This window comes from Pinus tabuliformis, chromosome 8 (assembly GCF_031772625.1).
Source record: "Pinus tabuliformis cultivar Carrire ecotype Pingquan chromosome 8, CPIR1, whole genome shotgun sequence".
NCBI classification, from domain to species: Eukaryota; Viridiplantae; Streptophyta; class Pinopsida; order Pinales; family Pinaceae; genus Pinus; species Pinus tabuliformis.
Window position 1 is genome coordinate 345,365,596 of NC_142294.1, and position 19,931 is coordinate 345,385,526.

Consider the following 19,931-nt stretch of genomic DNA (forward strand, 5'->3'; position numbering starts at 1 on the left):
TTTGGTAAAGGTTCTTCGATTAGTTGATGGTGACAAGCCCGCAATGGGCTACTTGTATGAGGCCATGGATAGGGCCAAAGAATCCATTCATACCTACTATGATGATAAGGGAGATGAGGGGTTTCAGAAACAATTCCTCCTATGGGCAGTTATTGATGAAAGATGGAACAACACACTCCATCGTCCCATTCATGCTGCAGGGATCTACCTGAACCCCACATTTGCTTACCCCTGTGGGTTCTTATTTGATGCTGAGGTCATGGATGGATTCTTCACCTTTGTTCAGAGGATGGTGCCATCTCCAGCAGAACGTGCAGAAATTTTCATAAAAATGGAGATATACAGGATGACAGGTGGCACATTTAGCTTTGAAATGGCTGTGGTTGATAGGAAGACTAAAATGCCAGGTATTTTTTAGTTTGTTTCAAATTTCATTGTCTCTTCAAGTTCATAACTTCATACTTTGCTTCAACTTTCAAATTTCATTTTTTTTCTTCTATTTATCTTATTTGTAATTTTGTTGTAGATACATGGTGGAGAAGCTATGGTGCCAGAGTACCCCATCTACGAAATCTTGCCATTCGAATCCTCAGCCAAACATGTAGCTCCTCAGGATGTAAGCGCAACCGGAGTGTATTTGAAAATACACACACCAAGAAGCGCAACAGGTTAAACTTCAAACTTAAAATATTCCAAATTTCCAATTAATTTATTGAATTCATTAAATAATATGTTTTTTTTATAATTATTATTTTATGACTTTTGTACAAGTTGGAGTCCTAGCGACTTAATGACATGGTCTACGTCTACTACAATCTTCGATTGTGGGTGAGGCAACTTGAGAGGACACTTGATATGGAGGCCATCTCATTGGATGGGATTGACACCACTGCTACATGGAGGGTTGAGGCCGAGAGGCCTCTCATGGAGTCTGCCGATGATTGGTTAGAGCAAGAGGTAGTGGAGGGGGAGGAGGAGGAGGAGGAGCAACAGGAGGAGGAGGTGATGCCACCTACCTAGGCTACCTCTGTCACCAGTAGAGGACGTGGTCTACCTCCTGTAGCTCCTAGTTTTTCAGCTTTAGAGCACAACAGAGTCTACTGCCAACTCCACCTACATCTACATCTAAAGGGAAAGCTATTGCATTTTCTCGCAAGAGGGGCAGAGGAAATCAATAGTATTTAGTTATTTGGTTCATTTCATTATATATGACATTATGACTCATGATATGAGATACATTATTATATTTTTTGTTGATATCTTGACGCTGAGTTGGGACTCAGGAGTCGAGACTTACTATTCAAGACATGATTCACTGTTATGTGTGATGTAGCACTAGAAATGATATTACACATCTTATATATTAGTTCTTTATCATATTTATGTGTCAATGCATTTATTTTATGTTGTTGATGCTTTAGATATTAAAAAAATTGAAAAAAATGAATATTTTTGTATTTGCCGATTTTTTCCCTTCGCCGATTTAATCTCGATCACGATGTTCACAACATTGATACAATTCCGTTTAAAGTATTTTTAAAACCTCTTTATGCTGCCTTATTTTAATATTCTAGTTTTGTTGTTTATATTAATGTTTGATTCCTTTCCAATCTGCATATGCTGTTTGCCTTGTGCCTTATGCAATCTTGGAAAATTAGATACAGAGACGAAAGTCCTTCTTAATCTCTGTTTATGCTCTTTGCCTCATGCCCTTTTTTCAAACAAAATGAAGGAGGGTAGGAAGAATCTCCATCTCTTTACAATGCCAGTAAATCACAGTTGATAATCAGGTTGTGCGAATTCCTGCTAAGCTTGACAAAAAAGGGTAGGGATGACCCTAAACCGGTGTCTCACTTCCTGTAGACAAACTGCTAATAGTCGCTGACCTCAGGTCCTTCTGAGCAGATTTTGTAATCTGTTAGACAAAGGCCTCATTTGCGTGTAGCTTGTGGCCTGAAAGCTGGCAAAAGTGTTATCCTGGCATTTGTCAAAAATATGTTTGTGCATTGATTAGAATTGGCTCAAAAACTTATGTAAATCAGTTGTTGATTCTATTTGCTTATTATCTGATTAGGCTATTGTAACCGCTCTGTTTCATCGTTTACTCCATTGCAGTTCCATGTGCTCTTATGTTAATCAGTTCTAGAATGACAGTTGTCTTCCTGTCAGCAGATTCACACACAACTATTGCCTGTGTGTACATGCAGTGGTCACCTGGCACCATCAACAATTGCTTGCTTCCAATACAAATGTCGACTAAGAGTTGTCTATCCATGTTTTGCCCTCTTTCCAACTTATGTTCTCATACAGGGTTATTTGAATGTGGATAATCATCCCTTTTAATTAGTATGCCATGGGGATGTGTCCCCTAGGGTGGTATGCATGCACCTCACGCTTTTCACACACCTAGGACGGGGGGATGTCTGGGGAAACGTTTCCCCACGTCCTCCTTTTGGGGAGATGTAGGAGGAAATGTTTCCGTAGTGTGGGGGGGCATGCTTCCCCAAAAGGGGTGCTTGTGGGCATCCCCTCTCAGAAAGTGCTAGGCATCCTGCCTTAATTTTGCTTGAAAACAATAATTTATAAGTGGGAAGCTTGATTTTCAACCCTAGGGCCCTACTAATGCCATGCAATTAATGGTAATGTTAAATTCATAAAGTAAAAGGATGGCTCATCTTTTTACTTAAATTTTTAACATTACCATTAATTGACTCGATCCGTTTGAGAGTGGTTCTGACGTAATTGGATTTCATATGGAGAAAGTATAATTTTTGTTCCTATTGTTGCCCAAATTGTACAGGTAAATGCGACAATGACTCAGGGCAAGGGCTGTCACTCTGATCCCCGCCCTCTCTGTTTTAGCTGTCTCCCTACAAGAAGCTATGGGGGGTAGTCCCTATGAAATGTGAGGAACAAATACTTGTCGGGAACCAACAAGTTCGGGAGACACAACTGAATAGCCTAGCAACTTGGTTAATGATGATTAGCAAATTTATTTATTAGCATGCTTTAATTAGATTATTGAGAGACCAATGCCTTATGGAGTCAAACCACTTGCACAATATAAATTAGCTACTAAGTTATCGGATGAACAATTGCTGCTTAGGACACACACTATCCTATATGAGATGCGACACCTATGTTGATTTGGGGTAGCATCGGATGTGCTCTAAGCCTCAAATTTTGCAGGGAGGCTTGGGCACAGGTATTCCAAAGAACCCATAAAGCGTTTTGGGAAATTCCACCCAGAAGTGATTTTATTAAAATAATTAATATTTTTAATGGGGTTCCTAAGTCTAAACTTAGGAAAATTAAAATATTAATGGATATTAATCTAATAAGGGGTGAAACTTCTAGAAAAAGCCACGGATCAAGCCAAAACGATATGAGCCTTTGATTATGTTTTAATCTAGGCTGTTGGTTGTCCAACAACAAGATATAAGAAGGGGCTTGAGGGTCATTTGGAAGACACACAAAGAGATTGAGAAAATTGATTTTCTGAAGTGAGAAGTTCTTAGGAGGAAAGTCGATTGATGAGATCTTGTAGTAGAGGGGCAGTGAGAATCCGGGAGAAGGAATTTCTGGAGAGTACGAGGCATAGGGAGAACAAAAAGACGTCCAGAGGAAGGCTAACACTGGCCTACGCAGCGACAACGCAATCATTGAGGGGAAGTCGAGTTTCTATTGAGGGAAGTCGAAATTGAGTTGCTGGAAGCTAGGGTGTGAGTCTGGGAGGTAGAAAGTTGATTTCTCAGCCAGCATAAGATCTAGAGGAGAGGCAGTGTAATACCCAGAAGGGGTGACGCAGAAACTGCCCAGGGTGATGCAGTTCTGCGCAAAGGCCATGCAAAGGGTGACACAGTTTTGCGCAGAGGCCACATAAAGGCTCTAGAGCAGTAGGATCAATCACATATTCTCTAGTGACAGGGTGAGATCATTTCACCAGTGTTTTGTTCAATATTCTCTCTGTATCGGATTGCTAGTTAAGCATCCTAGAATTGTACTCACAGTTTTCTCCTGCATAATGATAAACCCTGAGAGTTGCTGCACCGGTTTTCTCGCTTTGGGTTTTTCGGGGACGTTTTGTCCAAAAATAACTGTGTCCTATGTGTTGTATTTTGCTTTCATGCTCAGTGTTTTGTTCTCGCATATATGTAAATTAAGTGAAGCCTACAGATGTATTTGCTTCGATATTTACCGTAGAACACAGTGAATAACTTGCATGATTTAACTGGGCTACATGGTGCTGCTAAGACACATGGGACAGCCCCAAGGTATGGCAAGGCTAAGGGGAGAGCAGCACGGTATAGCATGACTGTTAGGGACAATAGCTACAACAATATATCTAGGCAGCAGTGGCAAGGGACAACTGCATAGTAAATTGGACAACAAAGGAATGCTAAGGCAAACATGGGACAACAACAAGCATGGACAGCATGGAAAGCATGGCAAGCATGGACAACATGGCAAGCATGGACAACATAGCAAGCATGGTGCTGCAAGCACATGAGACATGCTGTATGTCAACATGGTTTAGCATACCACATGGGACAACAGTGTGGCAACATGATGTAGCTATGGCACATGGGACATCTGTGGTAGCATGGTACAACAATGGCACATGGGACAACTATGGCAACATGGTGCAACAATGGCACATGGGACAACAGTACACCATAAGGTGCAACAATATGATGTGTACAACATGGTCATGAGGTCCAGCATTGTGATGATGGATGCAACATGGTGCATCATGGTGAGGTGCAGCATGATGACGAGATGTATCACAATGATAGGTGAAGGAGTCACCTTGGAGAATCAGTTGAAGTAGCATGTCTTCAACTGATCTCATGTATCATCTTCTTACTACTTAGAGATGATCTATGCTCTTATCTAAATAAGTCAAAGTGTTGACTTCTATTGTAAATGTACTATCTCTCTCTCTTTCTCTCTGCTGAACTATTGAAGAACATATAAGAAAAATTGATCAAGGGTTTCCCCACATTGGGGTTTGTCCCTGGCTAGCGCCACATCTTGTGCCCTCTTGTCTTGGCTTGTCTTCTTTGATTTATGTTTATGTTCTATTTGCAGCTTACTTTAATGCTGATGTGATTGCTAATCTGGAAAAGTTATTGAGCTAACTGTGAAAATTGAAATAAATTGCTATAAGCATAGAACACACATAAAATTAACAAGAGGCAACACAGTCATTGAGGGGAAGTCGAGTTCTTGCTGAGGGGAGTCAAAATTTAGTTGTCGGAAGCCAGGGTGTGAGTGTGGGAGGCAGAAAGTCGATTTCTTAGCGAGTAGAAGATCTAGAGGGGAGGCAGCGTAATGCGGCATGCCTAGAAGGGGTGACGTAGAAACTGCCCATGGTGACGCAGTTCTGCACAGAGGGCACGCAGAGGGTGACGAAGAGCCTCCAGAGCAGCAGGATCAATCATTAATTCTCCAGTGACAGGGTGAGATCATTTCACCAGTGTTTTGTTCAGTATTCTCTCTGTATCGTATTGCTAGTTGAGCATCCTAAAATTGTACTCAAAATTTTCTCCTGCATAATAATAAACCCTCAGAGCTACTGCACTAGTTTTCTCACATTGGGTTTTTTCCAGGGACGTTTTGTCCAAAAATAACTATGTCCTATGTGTTGTATTTTTCTTTCTTGCTCAGTATTTTGTTTCCACATATATGTAAATTAATTGAAGACTACAGATGTATTTGCTTCGATATTTACCGTAGAACACAGTAAATAACTTGCATGATTTAATCAAGTCGGAGAAGTAACATCGGTTTGTTGCAGTAGGGATTCCTGCTTAAGAATTTTCACAACCTAGAGCTAAGTGAAATGCAAACTCTTGGTTAATTTTAGATTAGATGCCTATCTAAGTGAGTGATTTCTCTCAACTGTTTTGAAGTTAGTCTTAAGTGTAGGTTGTGGAGAGAAACCTAGGGGAAGATAGCAATGGCTATATTAACAATACCTCCCCTGGAGTTATAACCACGCGAATGTCTCCAGCATTGCAAAGACTGTGGCTCTGACGACCGCAAGGTCACCGTGTTAACCACAAGTGAAGGTCTAAACTTCACAAGCTAGGTGAGAAAGGTGGTCCTATCGTCTTTCAACCAAGCTTATGCCTGGAGGTAAATTAATTAATGCATTACTAGTCCTAAAATGCAATGTAGATATGAGCGATTAGCTTTAGATGAGATCATTAAATGATTTAAGTACTTTGATAACAATTATCTAAATTGTAATATTCATTTAGAGCAATAAAGGAAATTACTTAACAATTGCAAAAATAATTTTAACCAAAAGCAGTGCTTAGTGAACTCTTTGATTACAAATTATATTATCCAATGACAAGTAGAGAGTGTAAAGCAATTCAAGATTAGAAATCTCACAATGGACAATTACTTGATCAAATAACAATAAATGCGAAATTCACAAGTCCAATGTTTCTCTTAACAATGTGAATGTGCCAATTAGACAATGCCAATCCTTCAACAAGATATCAACACAATTAGCAATTCTTGAGATTACTTAGATGACTTCAAGATTACTCTTATCACAATATCAATATGGTGATCAATCAAGTGCTTTAAGAGTGAGTTAAGTTCAATGTGCAAGATTATGATTCTTAGATGTGATGCTCACTTGCAAAACAATATGTTAGTGCACTTATTCTCAAGAATGCTTATTCCACTATGATAATGAAAAGCAATGTAACCACTTATCCAATAGCCAATTTCTTTAGGAAATGATAGCAATGACAAGTAAAAGTATTCCTTTAAAACCAATGTCACAAAAATGCTAGCAATCCTTTAGACAACACAATGCGCTAATGCTTTTCAATGTTAATAAAAGGAAGAGAACAAAACATTCACTAATTTGATAACCAATGACATGTAGGAATGCTTGCAAATTAGAAATACTAAAAATGTTACTATTTAATTGATGTTAATGACATTAAAAGAGCAAGAGCAAACTAATGAGAGCAGCAAGCCTATCTAATGTAAGGAATGCCAATTCAATCTAAGGATACCAATTATCTTTTAGAGCATTAATGAGTGCACATATATCTTGTTAATTAGATGAGATTGCTAATAGTGAACTACTTATGAATGCAAGAGTGCAATAGATGGATGCAAGAGCTAGCAATGAAATGCAAGAGACCAATGATCACAACAGTGAAAGAAGCAACCCAATTAAACTACTTTGCCAACAACAAGACCATTACCAAAGATGCAAGGGATGTTAAGAGTGAATGCCCAACAAGTTTTGGCGCCACTACTATCTCTTTTATGTCGCTTTTATGTGTCCTCTAGCAGTATTGTAGATGCATATAGGCTACAGGGGAAACAATGATGAGAAAAGAGAGGTTGAGGAGCAGACCACTAGGCCTAATGGCCTTGTTGGTGACTAGTTGGGCCTCTAGGGATCCTCCAATGGATTTGTTCACTTGCAACCACAAACGTTAACTCCAAAACCACTTGAAACACCTGCAAAACAAAATGTCAGTCCAAAATACTAATGCAAAACCAAGTAATGGCCAAGATATGACAAGGATAGACTAGGGCTAGAAGAGGGGCAACGATGAGGGTAGGAGGCTTGGATAAGGCCTCGACCCAAGGCTCAATGGCCTAATAAGGCCATGTATCAGAGAACAAAAGCCTTATAGGCCCGCGACACTCAAAGAGAAGCCTCCTAGAGGTTGTCGCAAGGGAGAGGAGAGACCTTCTGGCCTGCGACACCAAGAGATCAAGGCCTAGAAGGCTTGCGCCAAGGCAGAGAGAGGCCTTTAGGGCTTGCGACACACCAAAGCGAGGAGGATAGGGGTTGCTGTCAAGGTTTAAGGCTTGTATAGGCTTGTGGTGGCTAGGAAGAGACCCAATTAGGGTTGCTGAGATGGGAGAAGAGATCTTATGGCCTGCGGCACTTAGAAACAAGCCTCCTAGAGGCTATCGCAAGGGGGAGAGGCCCCTTTAGGGCTCATGCTAGGGGAGGAAAGTGGCTTGGCTAGGCCTTGGAGGCCTCAATTTTTTTTCGAACGCCTGCAAACATAAAGAGAGTTAGAAAAAATACAAAATTTTTACTATGAAAACCTCAAAATTTACCTTGTAGGGCCTGGGAACTTCTTTCCTTGGTTGTGCGTTGATGCTCTAGGGCCTTGGGAGGCCAGGTCTAGGCCTCTAGAGCTTGATTCAACCTTTCTCATTTGAACGAATTGGAGAAATAGGCTAGACGACTCCTCTTGGGGGTGAGAAACCCTTGAAACCTCAGCCCTAGGGCTAGTTCCTTTAACCAAATTCAAATTTCTTTTAAGAACTTGAGAATTCTCCTATACAAATGAAGAGAAAATTTCCCAAAACCCCAATATATACAAAAATAAAAAAAATTAAACCCCAAACCCCAAATGCTACAAAAATAAAACAAGGGTTAGATTTATTTACAAATATTCACAATATTTACAAAATTTAAATATTTGCTCTTATTAGCAAATTAAATCTTTATAGCACAAAATTAGAAAAATAAAATTTTGAGATTTTAGAGTAGATAATATGGATGAATAATTTCAAAAAATCATTGGCCAAAACCCTCCTGCAAAATCATTCGTCAAAATGAAAGCCTAGAGCTCAAACAAGGTCGATCCTTCCCCACAGTCTGTGAACTTGGAGTCCAAGGGCTAGTGTACCTATAGATCTCTATTTAATCTTGAAAATAATTGTTAGATCATGAGGTGAATCAGATCACCTAAGGCAAGATAACTGTACCAATAGAATGTTCTTATCACCGACAACTGAAATAACAATTATGAATTTTAGCACAATATAGAGCATGAAAGAACAAAATACTAGCACATACCACAGATCAATAGATAGAAGAACACCATGAATTGAAACCCCAAAGTCTTTCTATTATGCGAAAAATAATTCCAGTAGAGCAAAGCTCAGTACATCAGTTGAAAATTACTTCATCCAAAGATGAGAATGAGGAGCTTCATAGCTTCCTTATATAGAAAATGAGAGAATAGAACCCCTCTAAGTGGAAATAACGACTAGTTGGTTTGATCCTCATCAAAATAATCTCATTTGTTAAAAATAACTTGATCTTCTTTTAATTTCCACCGTCGATTTTTTATTTTTGAGGAAAAATTCGAATTTCTCTTAAAAACCATTTTTTATTAATCCAAAAATTAATATTTTGGACTAATATCCTCAAAAATTTGACTTTGACTTAACCACCAAGGTCCAAGGGGTCAAATTTTCTTAAAATATCCATTTTTCCCATGGTGGATGACCTCCAAAAAGTAATTCTTTTTGACCCACGAATTTCTGGTTATTTTCCATTTGGAGAGAATTTATTTTCTCTCAAATTATTTTTTGACTCTAAATTAATTAATTTTTTGGCTTAGGATTTTTATTTAATTTTGCCAGAAAAATTAATTAATTGACTAGAGTGGATTAATTATTTTTCCACCCTCAAATATTTTAGCCATGGTGTCTAACTATAAGTAACTGTGCACTAAAATATTTTTTACATCAAATCATTACAATTTCAACCCTTGCAAGGGAAAAACATATTTAGACATAGACCCTCAAGATATTACCCAATTCTACGACAAAATATGGTCTAGTATGAAACAAAGTGTGTTTATAATAAAATAATTTAGCCATGGTAGTTAACTATGAGTAACCATGCACTAAAATATTCCTACACACTTTTACATAGACTCGATAAACACTAGGACTCACCTAAGACCTTGTCAACTAATTCCACCCTAGCTTTGGGGTTATAACTGGAAGAAAAACTCTGCCGATTATCTGTGTTTACAAACACAAATAATTCGGGGAGGTTACAAAACTTCCTAGGATGAAATCCTTTGACAAAAATCATAGGCTTACCTAGGTGTTATCACATGGCTTAATGGTCATACTAGCATTATTTATAATAAATATGCAGAAATTGGGTTTACATTGATACAACTGGAAGGTGAGTGATGATATTGATTCGAAAAATACGCTGCTTTGTACTCTGCTTTTTGGACTCTTGACAAAGTGTGGTCAACATCTGACTCTACTTGGGACACGTTGCTTCGCTTGAAGGAATGTGAGAATCCAGAATCTTGTATCCAAGAAAACAAAGTAACATCAACTAGATATCCACTCAAAATCAAAATCATCATGTATACATCATCAAATATATAGAACATCTGCTAGAATAGAAAACCTATTCTAACCATGAAACATAAAAACATAAAATATAAATGCATGAAATGGAAACTAACTAATGACAAAAATGAAATCCTATCTAAGAGAGTAGGGTTAGAGATACTATACAAATATATCCTATGGCATCAAATGTTTTCAGTGAAGTTCATTCTGAGTATTTGCCGACTTTTAGGCAGATCCATGGGTTGCTTGTCTAATGTGCTACGTTGGATTTTGAAGATGCTAGGACTTTGACTTATCTGAATATCATGTTGTTCTCAGCCATCAGGTGCATCAAATTTCTTCCGTTTTCTTTTCTGCTTTTTACTTTTGTTTTAGGCAAGTTGTGACGTTGATGATGATGCGGTCGGTGTACAACTTTCTACTTGATCTAGAATGTTGAAAAGTGTAACTAGGTTCGGTCATCATAATTACATGTAATTGTGATTTTTGTAAATGATGAAAAATAAAATTATTATAATGCTTGTTTCATGGGCAAGCGATTTTATTTTTAGATGGCTACATTTAAGATTTGTCATTAAGGTCAAAAAGAGTCAATGTCATGTATGAAGAACCCTTCTTGGGCATATTACAAATGTATATGAGTCTATAGAATTGTCTAGAAGCCCTCCAAAGACAAGCACAAGTTCTCCTCTTCAAAGTCGGCCTCAAAATGAAGTAGAAGACTCATGTCGGCTCACCTAATTAGAGACACATCCCTTCATAAGGTCATGTCGGCTTATATTCATAGGAGACTACTATAAATAGGCACCTTGGCCTATTCCACAGAGACAAAAGTTTGGATTAGCTTTGAGATTCAAATGACTATTTCAAAGAGGAAGAGAAACACAGTGCAGTAAGGAGACTACAGTTCGGTGAAGAGTCAAGGAGTTCGGTTTACCTTTGTAATTCGGATCACAGTTACAGTGACAAGCATTTCGGAAAGGGAACTCAAATAGGTGATCTTATCTTTGGTGCTACTACAACAAGAGTTTGTAGTATACACACAATAATGAAGTCTCACCACAGTGGTACAATCTTGGTGGAATCTTAGAAAAAGGTCTCGGTGCTATCTTAAAGGAAAGATATCAATGCTATCTTAGGAAAAAGGTCTTGGTGCTAGCTTAGGAAGAAGTCTCGGTGCACCACAGAAGGAATCAATGTTATCACGTAGGAAAAGGACTTGATGCCATCACAGAAGTAAGGTCTCGGTAATATGACAGTGAGGAGGTCTCACAGTAAAGGAGATCTCGATGTGAAGACAATGATAAGATCTCGGTGGTGACAATGTCTTGATGCTAAGAAGGTCGAAGTGGAAGAGGAGTCAAGAAGAAGGTTGACTATCAAGAGAACTTGTGCCTTGGTCTTGGAGTGGCAAATAGGTCAAGGGTCTTGGTCTTGGTATTCGTCAATTGGAATCTCTATAAGAAGAATTTTGTGCGGGTTTTCCTCTCAAAGAGTGAGAGGTTTTGGCCTTGGCTCATAGCCTACATTCTGTGTCTCTTGTCTATCTTGTTTATGCATTGGTAGCTGTTTGATGAAGAAGAATAGTAATAACCTAAGTAAGAAGAAGATCCTAATCTAAAGAAATGAAAAGTACTCACAAACAATTACTAATTAAAGAGAAATCACCTAACCACTGATGCCCTAGATTTCTTAACATGGAAAACGCTCATACGGAAAATTTGGAACATCCAAGACTTCTGTGACATGCTCTTCTTTTTCATGAACCTGCTCTGTCAAGGCCGATGGATCAATCTTGCAAGCATCAACATGATTCCCCTCAATTTCCTTCTTGCCCGAGTCATCTTCATCTACCCATTTCTCAATGGAATCAAAGAAGTTTTCTTAAGCGGACCGAGATGCTTATGTTCTGTCAGAAGTTCTTTGTCATCTGGATCAAGCTGGTATCTCCGAATTTGTGATCTTTCAATTTCGCCCAACTTATTCTGAATAACAATGACTTGATTAGAATGCTCAACTTTCATAGCACTGATTTCCTTTGCATGATTTGATTCCATGGTATTCATCATGTTCTGAAAGGTGACCGTCTGATTATATTGAGTAACCTCCATAACCCGTAACCTGTTTTGAAGAGAGATCTGACTGGGTTCCATGTCCTTTATCATTTCATTATGATTTACTTGGATAGAACTCATTTCTTTCTTATGATTTATTTCCATGGCAATTAAATGATTTTGCATGGTGGTCATCTAATTGGAGTGATTAACTTCTATGATTTTCATTTCTTCCACATGTTTTTCCTCTATCGCTAATAACTTGGTGTGCATAGATCTCATTTCCTTTGCGCGATCTGCTATCAACTATTCTTGACTGCATTGCATGTCTTTAACCATTTGAATTAATTCTTTGATAAGTTGACCATCTTCAGTTTTATTCTTAATCTCTTCAACTCTACTTCTTTGTGGCTCATTCTTGTTCTTAGGTGGATGCCCATCTCCATATTTTTTCTCAAAGGCATCAATGATTGATTTGAAAGAATCAAAAGTATTTTGAGGGAACTCCAAAGACCAATCCATAGGAGCACTATCCAAGGTGACAATAAAAAGCCTCATTTTCACATCCTCATAGTCAATATATGGGCGATGCTTATACAAAGGTTGAAATTCTTGAGGTGAGTCTCAATGTCATTATCTTGAAAAAGAGGCAACTCATCAATGGCCTTTCTGACCCCATTCGGAAACTCATGTGGATAACTTGGAATTTTAGTAAAGTTACAGGGCAAACAAATCCATGATGACTCGCTTGAGGGCAACAGGAGCTAATGGATGTCGGAGAGAGATCCTTGTTCAAGAAAAACAAGAAGTACGCAAGAAGCGAGCTTCTAGTAGAATTTCTTGCAAAAAATGAAAGAAGTGGAGTCGCCACTTGAACATGAATCTAACTCTAAAATCCAAAAAGTGGAGAATTGAAAGGTTAATCAAGAACCAAAAGTTAGTTAAAGGAGAATGGGAAATGTCAAAACACTGAGAACAAGAAATTTGATTAGGAGGGTCAAGGAAAAGAGAAAAAAGGATATCAGAGAAGGCTTCCTGTCTGAGAAAAAGGAGTTGTCTACTAGAAGCAACCCGGCTTAGATGAACTCTAAGAGCCTTATCAGGATCAGGAGCAGGTTTAATTAAGGTACCGGGATACCTTCTAGTACAGGCCATTGTGATAGGATGAATAAGTGGAGTCGCCACCCAAATAAGAAACTAACCCAAATGTCCAGGTGCAAGGAATGTGCGGATTGATAAAGATGAAAAAGATGTGTGAGACTAAGGATGAAAAGATCACACCTCGGTGCCAAAAAATGTTGTGACGATGCCGAGTCAAAGGATGATGATGAAAAAGAGAGAATGTGCCGCTTGACAGGTGAAGTAGATGATGAAGGGAAGAGAATTGTCGAGGACCAGGGACAAAAAAAACTCTATCACTGACAACGACGCCACAAAATGTTGCCCAAATTGTATAGGTAAATGCCACAACGACTCAAGGCAGGGATCAAAGTGACAACCCCTGTCATGAGTCGTTGTTACATTTACCTGTATAATTTTGGCGACAACAGTTCCCACTCAAAATCCATTAGACTTAACGTTTATCAGGATTTTAGGGTTGGGGGGATTGCAATGTTCTACCAGATTCTATCATGTATGAGGGTCTGGAACTCACATTTAATCAAGAACACCAAGCCTAGAAGCACTCCTTTTGGGGGGATGCGCCCCCCCTCAATTTTGTCTAATAACCTTTGAGATTTAAAGAAATTATAAAAAAAAAAGTTAAAAAACAAAATTAAAACTAAGAGAAATACATAATAAATATCAAGACCTAAACTAATTTGCAATCCCTAACTCACTCATTTGACTTACCAAGCTTACCCCATGGCCCTATCTGACTTACCAGTTAATTGTTGCCTCTCCTCCACCGCGACACTCCTTCAATGCTCATTGTCCATTTTTAATTATCATTTTTGACATTCGAGTCTTGACTCTAGATATTGATGACCTTAGACTAGTTCTTTTACTCATCTCTCTTTACTATTTTTGAGTTTGAGTTATATCAATTTACTATTTCTGCCTTCAAACCTTAATACCTACTATAGTCTATTTTGCTTAATACTAATTATATTCTAGAATGATGATTGATGCATTTGAATTTTAAATTAATTTAGAATCTAGAATGATGAATGAAGAATTAAATTTTTAAATCAATGTAGATTCTAGAATGATGAATATGGATAAATGTATTTCATTATTGAATCTCGTGGTGTATGGATGAATGATATATGTATTAGTATGAATGATGAGTATGGATCAATGTATCTCATTATGTAATTTAATCATGTATGGATCAATGTATTTATGCTTTCACTATTGAATATGAATTTGAACTATATATATATATATATATATATACCCCGATGTCTCCCCATCCCTAAATTTGAGGGTACTCCCACCTGTCCCCCCTGTGCATCTCCCCACACTCGTGTCCCCCTGTCCCAGAGTCTTGGTGGATGATAGCTTTTAATACAGCTGTCTTACCTAAAGATTTATGCTTTCTTACCATGTCAGGGCTGGCAAAAGATAATTGTTAAGTCAGGAAAAATATTTGCATGGATATGTCTCCTTAAAGGGGCCTTCCATGCCCAGATTTTGAATTGGTGGGATTAATATACAGCTTTATGCACCTTAAGATAGAAATTCTGACATATCTCAAAATCCCAAGGGAGAAATTTTCAAGATAACTATCCTTGTTATATTACTAACCACAACAACCTTTCACATAAATACTACGAAAAATTTCAATAATACCCTAGTGCGAAACACTGTAAATTTCCAAATCTGTTTAATCCGTCTTGATTACTTGACACAAAGATTAGCAGTCAATCCTATTGAAGGGAAGGGGATCACAAATGCATTAAGTCTGGTTATTTTTCTGGAGAAATATAGTTCCTTACTCACCCACATATTAAGTGTTCCAAGTTAGGATGTTAGTACATTGTCAGCCCTGCTCTGATTTCACTTGTCTTCACTGGTTTTCTGGATGGAGGATGGTAGTAACAACCAGCCAAAATGCTTATTGTTAACCACAAGGGACTCAATGGGATTTGATCCCCAGATGTCTGTGAACTTCACATGAGCATTTCCCAATTGAGCTAACCTTCGGAGTTGTTCATATAAAACTGTTGTGTGTTATAGACCATTACATTGTTTGTCATCAGCATGAAGGTTTCTATTCAGAGGAACAACTTATACACTTGGATCTATCTTTTGCAAGGTTGTTTATGAAATTCCTTCAAATTTCTTAGCTTATATTGCACTTTTCTTGAACTGAAGTTATCAAGTTTGCAATTCATGTGCTTTCGGGGTGTTTCTTCACTAAAACTAGGGCTACATCTTTCACCATCTCTTTTTTGACTTTCAGCTCTTCATTTTAAGAAAAATATTTTTAAGTGCTTTCGTTTGAGATAACACACCAATTGCTTTTTAGCCATGCAGTTGCTATGGTTAATTTTTGTCTATTACATGTAATCACCCTTAGCATGCAAAAGGGTGCGCTATAGACTGTAGTTATGTTTGATCTTCGGTGTTCTATAAAATACAGTTAATTTTGAAGCATGCTATTTTGGACTCTTACATTTAACATGCAAAAGGGCAAGCTATAGTTATTATGTTTTATCTTCAGTGTTCTATAAAATGCAGTTAATTTTGAAGCACGCTATTTTTGACTACTACATGATCAGGGACTCGGAGGTTTTCCTAGAAGCATGGAATATTTGGAGGAAGCCGTAAATGGTACCGCAACTGATGCGGTTACGAGGCAGATTTGTCCTTTATTTCTCTCTGGGGATGACTGTACTGCAACGGAGAACAGCCAATCCCCTGAAATAGTATGTTACTCCTATATCCTATAGCTAAGAAATAGAATTGCCTCCTCACATATGTATGATTTATTTGTGCAGCTTTAAATTGGTGATGCCTCTCTTGTTTCTAGTCTTAATTTGAAATTGCTGACTTTTCTTAGAGCTTCTTTAATTGGTTCTTGCAGTTGTCTAAAACGTCAAGGGGAAGCAGAGATAAATTAGCTATGCTTTATATTTTTATGAGGATCTTTTGTATGATTCTTTAGTAAATTCGCAGGACGATTTAGCACTATTTGACAACCTTGTCTGTTCTTTTTGTAGAGCGAGACATTTACAGTTCGATAAGTTATATTTTTTATTTAATCAGAAAGAGAATAATGGGTAAAGCCTGTTGATACTAGTTATTTTTGGCATAATACTTGGAAACATTCTTGATAGAATCTGAAAATTCAGAACAACTCAAAGGTTAAAATGTCTTTCCCCAACATCAAAAGTCTTTTTCTGACTTACTTGGTATCTAATTCAATGTTGCATTAATCGTTATCGGGATAATATCGGCGCGAGGAAAAAATCGGAAAAAATCGTAATTATCGGGAAAAAATCGTTTGGTACAAAAATATTCATTTTTATTTATTTATTTTTTTAATATCTAAATCATCTACAACATAAAATAAATACATTGACACATAAATATGATAAAAGAACTAATATATAAGATGTTTAATATCATTTCTAGTGCTAAAATCACACATAACATTGAATCATGTCCTGAATAGTAAGTCCCGACTCCTGAGTCCCAACTCAGCCTCAAAATATCAACAAAAAATATAATAATGTATCTCATCATGTCATAATGTCATATACAACAAAATGAAGAAAATAACTAAAGTCTAATCCAATTGATTTCCTCTGCCCCTCTTGCGAGAAAATGCCACAACTTTCCCTTTCCCTCTAGATGTAGATGTTGGCGCTGGTGGAGTTGGCAGTGGAGTCTGCTGTGCTCTAGAAGCTGAAGAACTAGAAGTAGGAGCTATAGGAGGTAGACCACGTCCTCTACTGGTGGCAGGGGTAGCCCAGGCAGTTGGTGTCACCTGGAAACATTACAATCTCCCAATCCTGAAATCTTGAAAAACTAATAAGTCTGCTGGATTTTGAATGAAATCTAAAATTCTACTTTCTCCATATGAAATCCAATGAGGCTGGAACCACTCTCAAACATCCTGAGTCATTTCATAGTAATGTTAAAAATTTAAGTAAAAGGATGAGAATGAAGATTAAGGAGAATGTCACTTTTACATTACCATGAATAGCATATCAATACTAGGGCCTAGACTTCATCATTAAGCTGCCCCACTCAAAAATTATTCGTTTCTTTAAAAAAAAATTGCATTTCGAACATTTAGCATCCCTTATAAAACCGCGCTGCCCCGACCCTCGGCGATAAATTGGGAAAAAATCGTGAGAAAAAATCGCATATAAAAAAAAACGCGAGTATTACTTGTGATAATATCGGCTTCGGGAAAAAATCACGATAAAACGATAATATCGCGATTTTAACAACACTGATCTAATTATGCACTTCTCTCATAGGGCTTTCCATGCGACACTCACCCTTTTGGAGATATTGCTCTAGATGGCATTTGTCACACTTTTAGATGGAGATGATCCAAATTGCTGTCTGTCCAACTTGCAGAGATCTGGTCTTGAACAATTTCCTTTAAAGGAGATATCATCATTTATTTTAAGCTCCAAGTCGACTTCATGGTGAAATTCATGCATTTCAAGGTTGCTATGTATACAGTTCTTTTCAATCTAAGTTTTCAAAGGTGCCATAGGTCTATTTGTAAAGATGTCGTCTTGTAGCATTCTTTAAGTCTTCTCTTCAAAAACTTTCACTGCCACATACGAGTTACTGCCATTGAATCACTATAGTGTGCCATCAATCACTGTAATATACTTGTAATGTCGAGAGACCATTGATGCGGGATTGTAAGTAAACTTAAAACGAATCATGTTATATTGATGCCATCGTAATAAGTTGATGTCACAAAATTTATAGCGTCATTGTGTCATATATTCTTGTCTGCTAGGTCTGAGCCACAGATGCAGTATGCGTAACATAGGAATAGAGTCGGAGTAAATTCAAGCTATAGAAATGTTGATTCATGTCACGCGAGCTACATGTGAGCTACATAAATATTAATCTGAACTACAAAAATAATATATGTTGCACAAGTCACCGAAAGTAGAAGTGAAATTCACTGTAATCATGGTGAATTTCGGCAAGTGATAAAGCGAGCTACAAATATGTGTGGACGAGCTTTCTCAGAAATTCGAGATCCATATAGTGCGAGCTTGTCCCAAAAATAAGAGCGAAACCATACATACACAAAGATCTATTGCGAGCGCACACCAAATCTCTATGTCTCTATTGTTCTTGGCTGTCTTCTATTTGCATTTGGTTTACTGTTCTATCTACAATTGCTTATTGTTATTGAAAGATTGAAAATACTAGAAAAAGTGATTGCTATTGGAAGAAGAAATTGCCATAACTTATAAGTGATTATTAAAACATAGAACATTGAAAAATTTGATAGTTTTCACTTTTTAAGCCCTAGCTATATTTTTTTGAGGGGAGAAATTAAATAGGGGAAACTCTCTTGGAGGTCCGCTATGGATTTCAAGGAAGATAAATTCAACATCCAACAATCAAACAAGATTTTCCATAAATAATATGCATTTAGAAATGGAGTAAGAAAAATGCTAGCATTAATCACATGAAAAACAATATAATCTGCAATTAAGATTACGATTCTTCCAAGAAATAGCCCTCTTTCAATTTCAAACGGACATCTCCAAGACAAAAATCATTCTCTATCAGCAATAGCTCCAAAAACATTATATCTCCACAAGTAGCGAGTAAGACTAGGTTAAGTCGAGCTCTTTAAAGTAGGCCGAAATTCAAAAGTAATGATGGCCAACAAGAATGTAGTGATCCTCTATTTATATGATATCAATCACTTCCTTTAATTTGCCTAAATGCCCTATGACAAGTTCAATTTTGAGTGTACATGAAGAAAATGGGTTACAAGCCGACCCAATAGCGCAATACAATAAAATATGGTGCTAAAATGCCACACATGTGGGTCAAAGATCCGCTCAAGCTTGACGTCATGCCCTTTTAGGGCAAATAAAACTCCAAAAATGCATGGAATGAGCAAGATGCATCTCCAACCATCATAATCGACCAAGTGGTTGAGGGTAAGCCCTCAAAATGTCTCCATATGTCAAAAGCTAGCTTTGGGTGCCCGACGTCATCTCCAAGGGGGCCATCCAAACACCATGGTGCAATCTCTCTCAAGCGTTGGGGCTCCATGAAGCGGTACAAGCCCTCCATAGTCATCTTGAGGATGACCATCATCATCTGGACTCAGGATCAAGCCATGCCCATCAAATAGTATTAAGGCTATTGAAATTGTGACTAGGGTTTGTCTTCATAATTGTCATTGTATCAATATGTATTTTATGTAAAAACAAAAAGAAGAAAAAATATTCTTTTTTTCTAGCATGTTCTTCATGCTTTGTTTTGGGCAAAAGAAAATGTAAAATGTCATGTTCTCTGTGACCCTTGTAAAAGAAGTAAAGTTGAATTTTTGTAAGTGTCATTTGTCCCTTCAACTTGCCAAGTTGACCCTCTAAGGGACAAGTCGACTTTGCTCTCAGAGGCACCTTTTCAAATGAGGAAACAAATATATATTGGCATTTATTCTCCATCATTTGGCAACCAATTCAGACCTCATATGTGGAAGTAGTTGAAAGCTATTCTTCTGTGGTATACAAGGTTTCTATGGCACTATAC

General features: G+C 37.7%; 1 protein-coding gene across 4 annotated transcripts in view; it reads left to right on the plus strand.

Annotated features, from left to right (window-relative positions):
- The window catches only part of LOC149235555 (uncharacterized), a 311,771-nt gene that overhangs the window by 35,036 nt on the left and 256,804 nt on the right, over positions 1-19,931 (plus strand). For 3 of the 4 annotated variants that reach the window (XM_089372142.1, XM_089372140.1, XM_089372141.1), the window contains one exon: positions 15,953-16,099. In XM_089372142.1, the coding sequence (XP_089228268.1) occupies positions 15,953-16,099 (147 nt within the window). Of the gene's footprint in view, positions 1-15,952; positions 16,100-19,931 lie in introns of those variants that run through there. The other variant, XM_089372143.1, reaches the window with a different exon arrangement.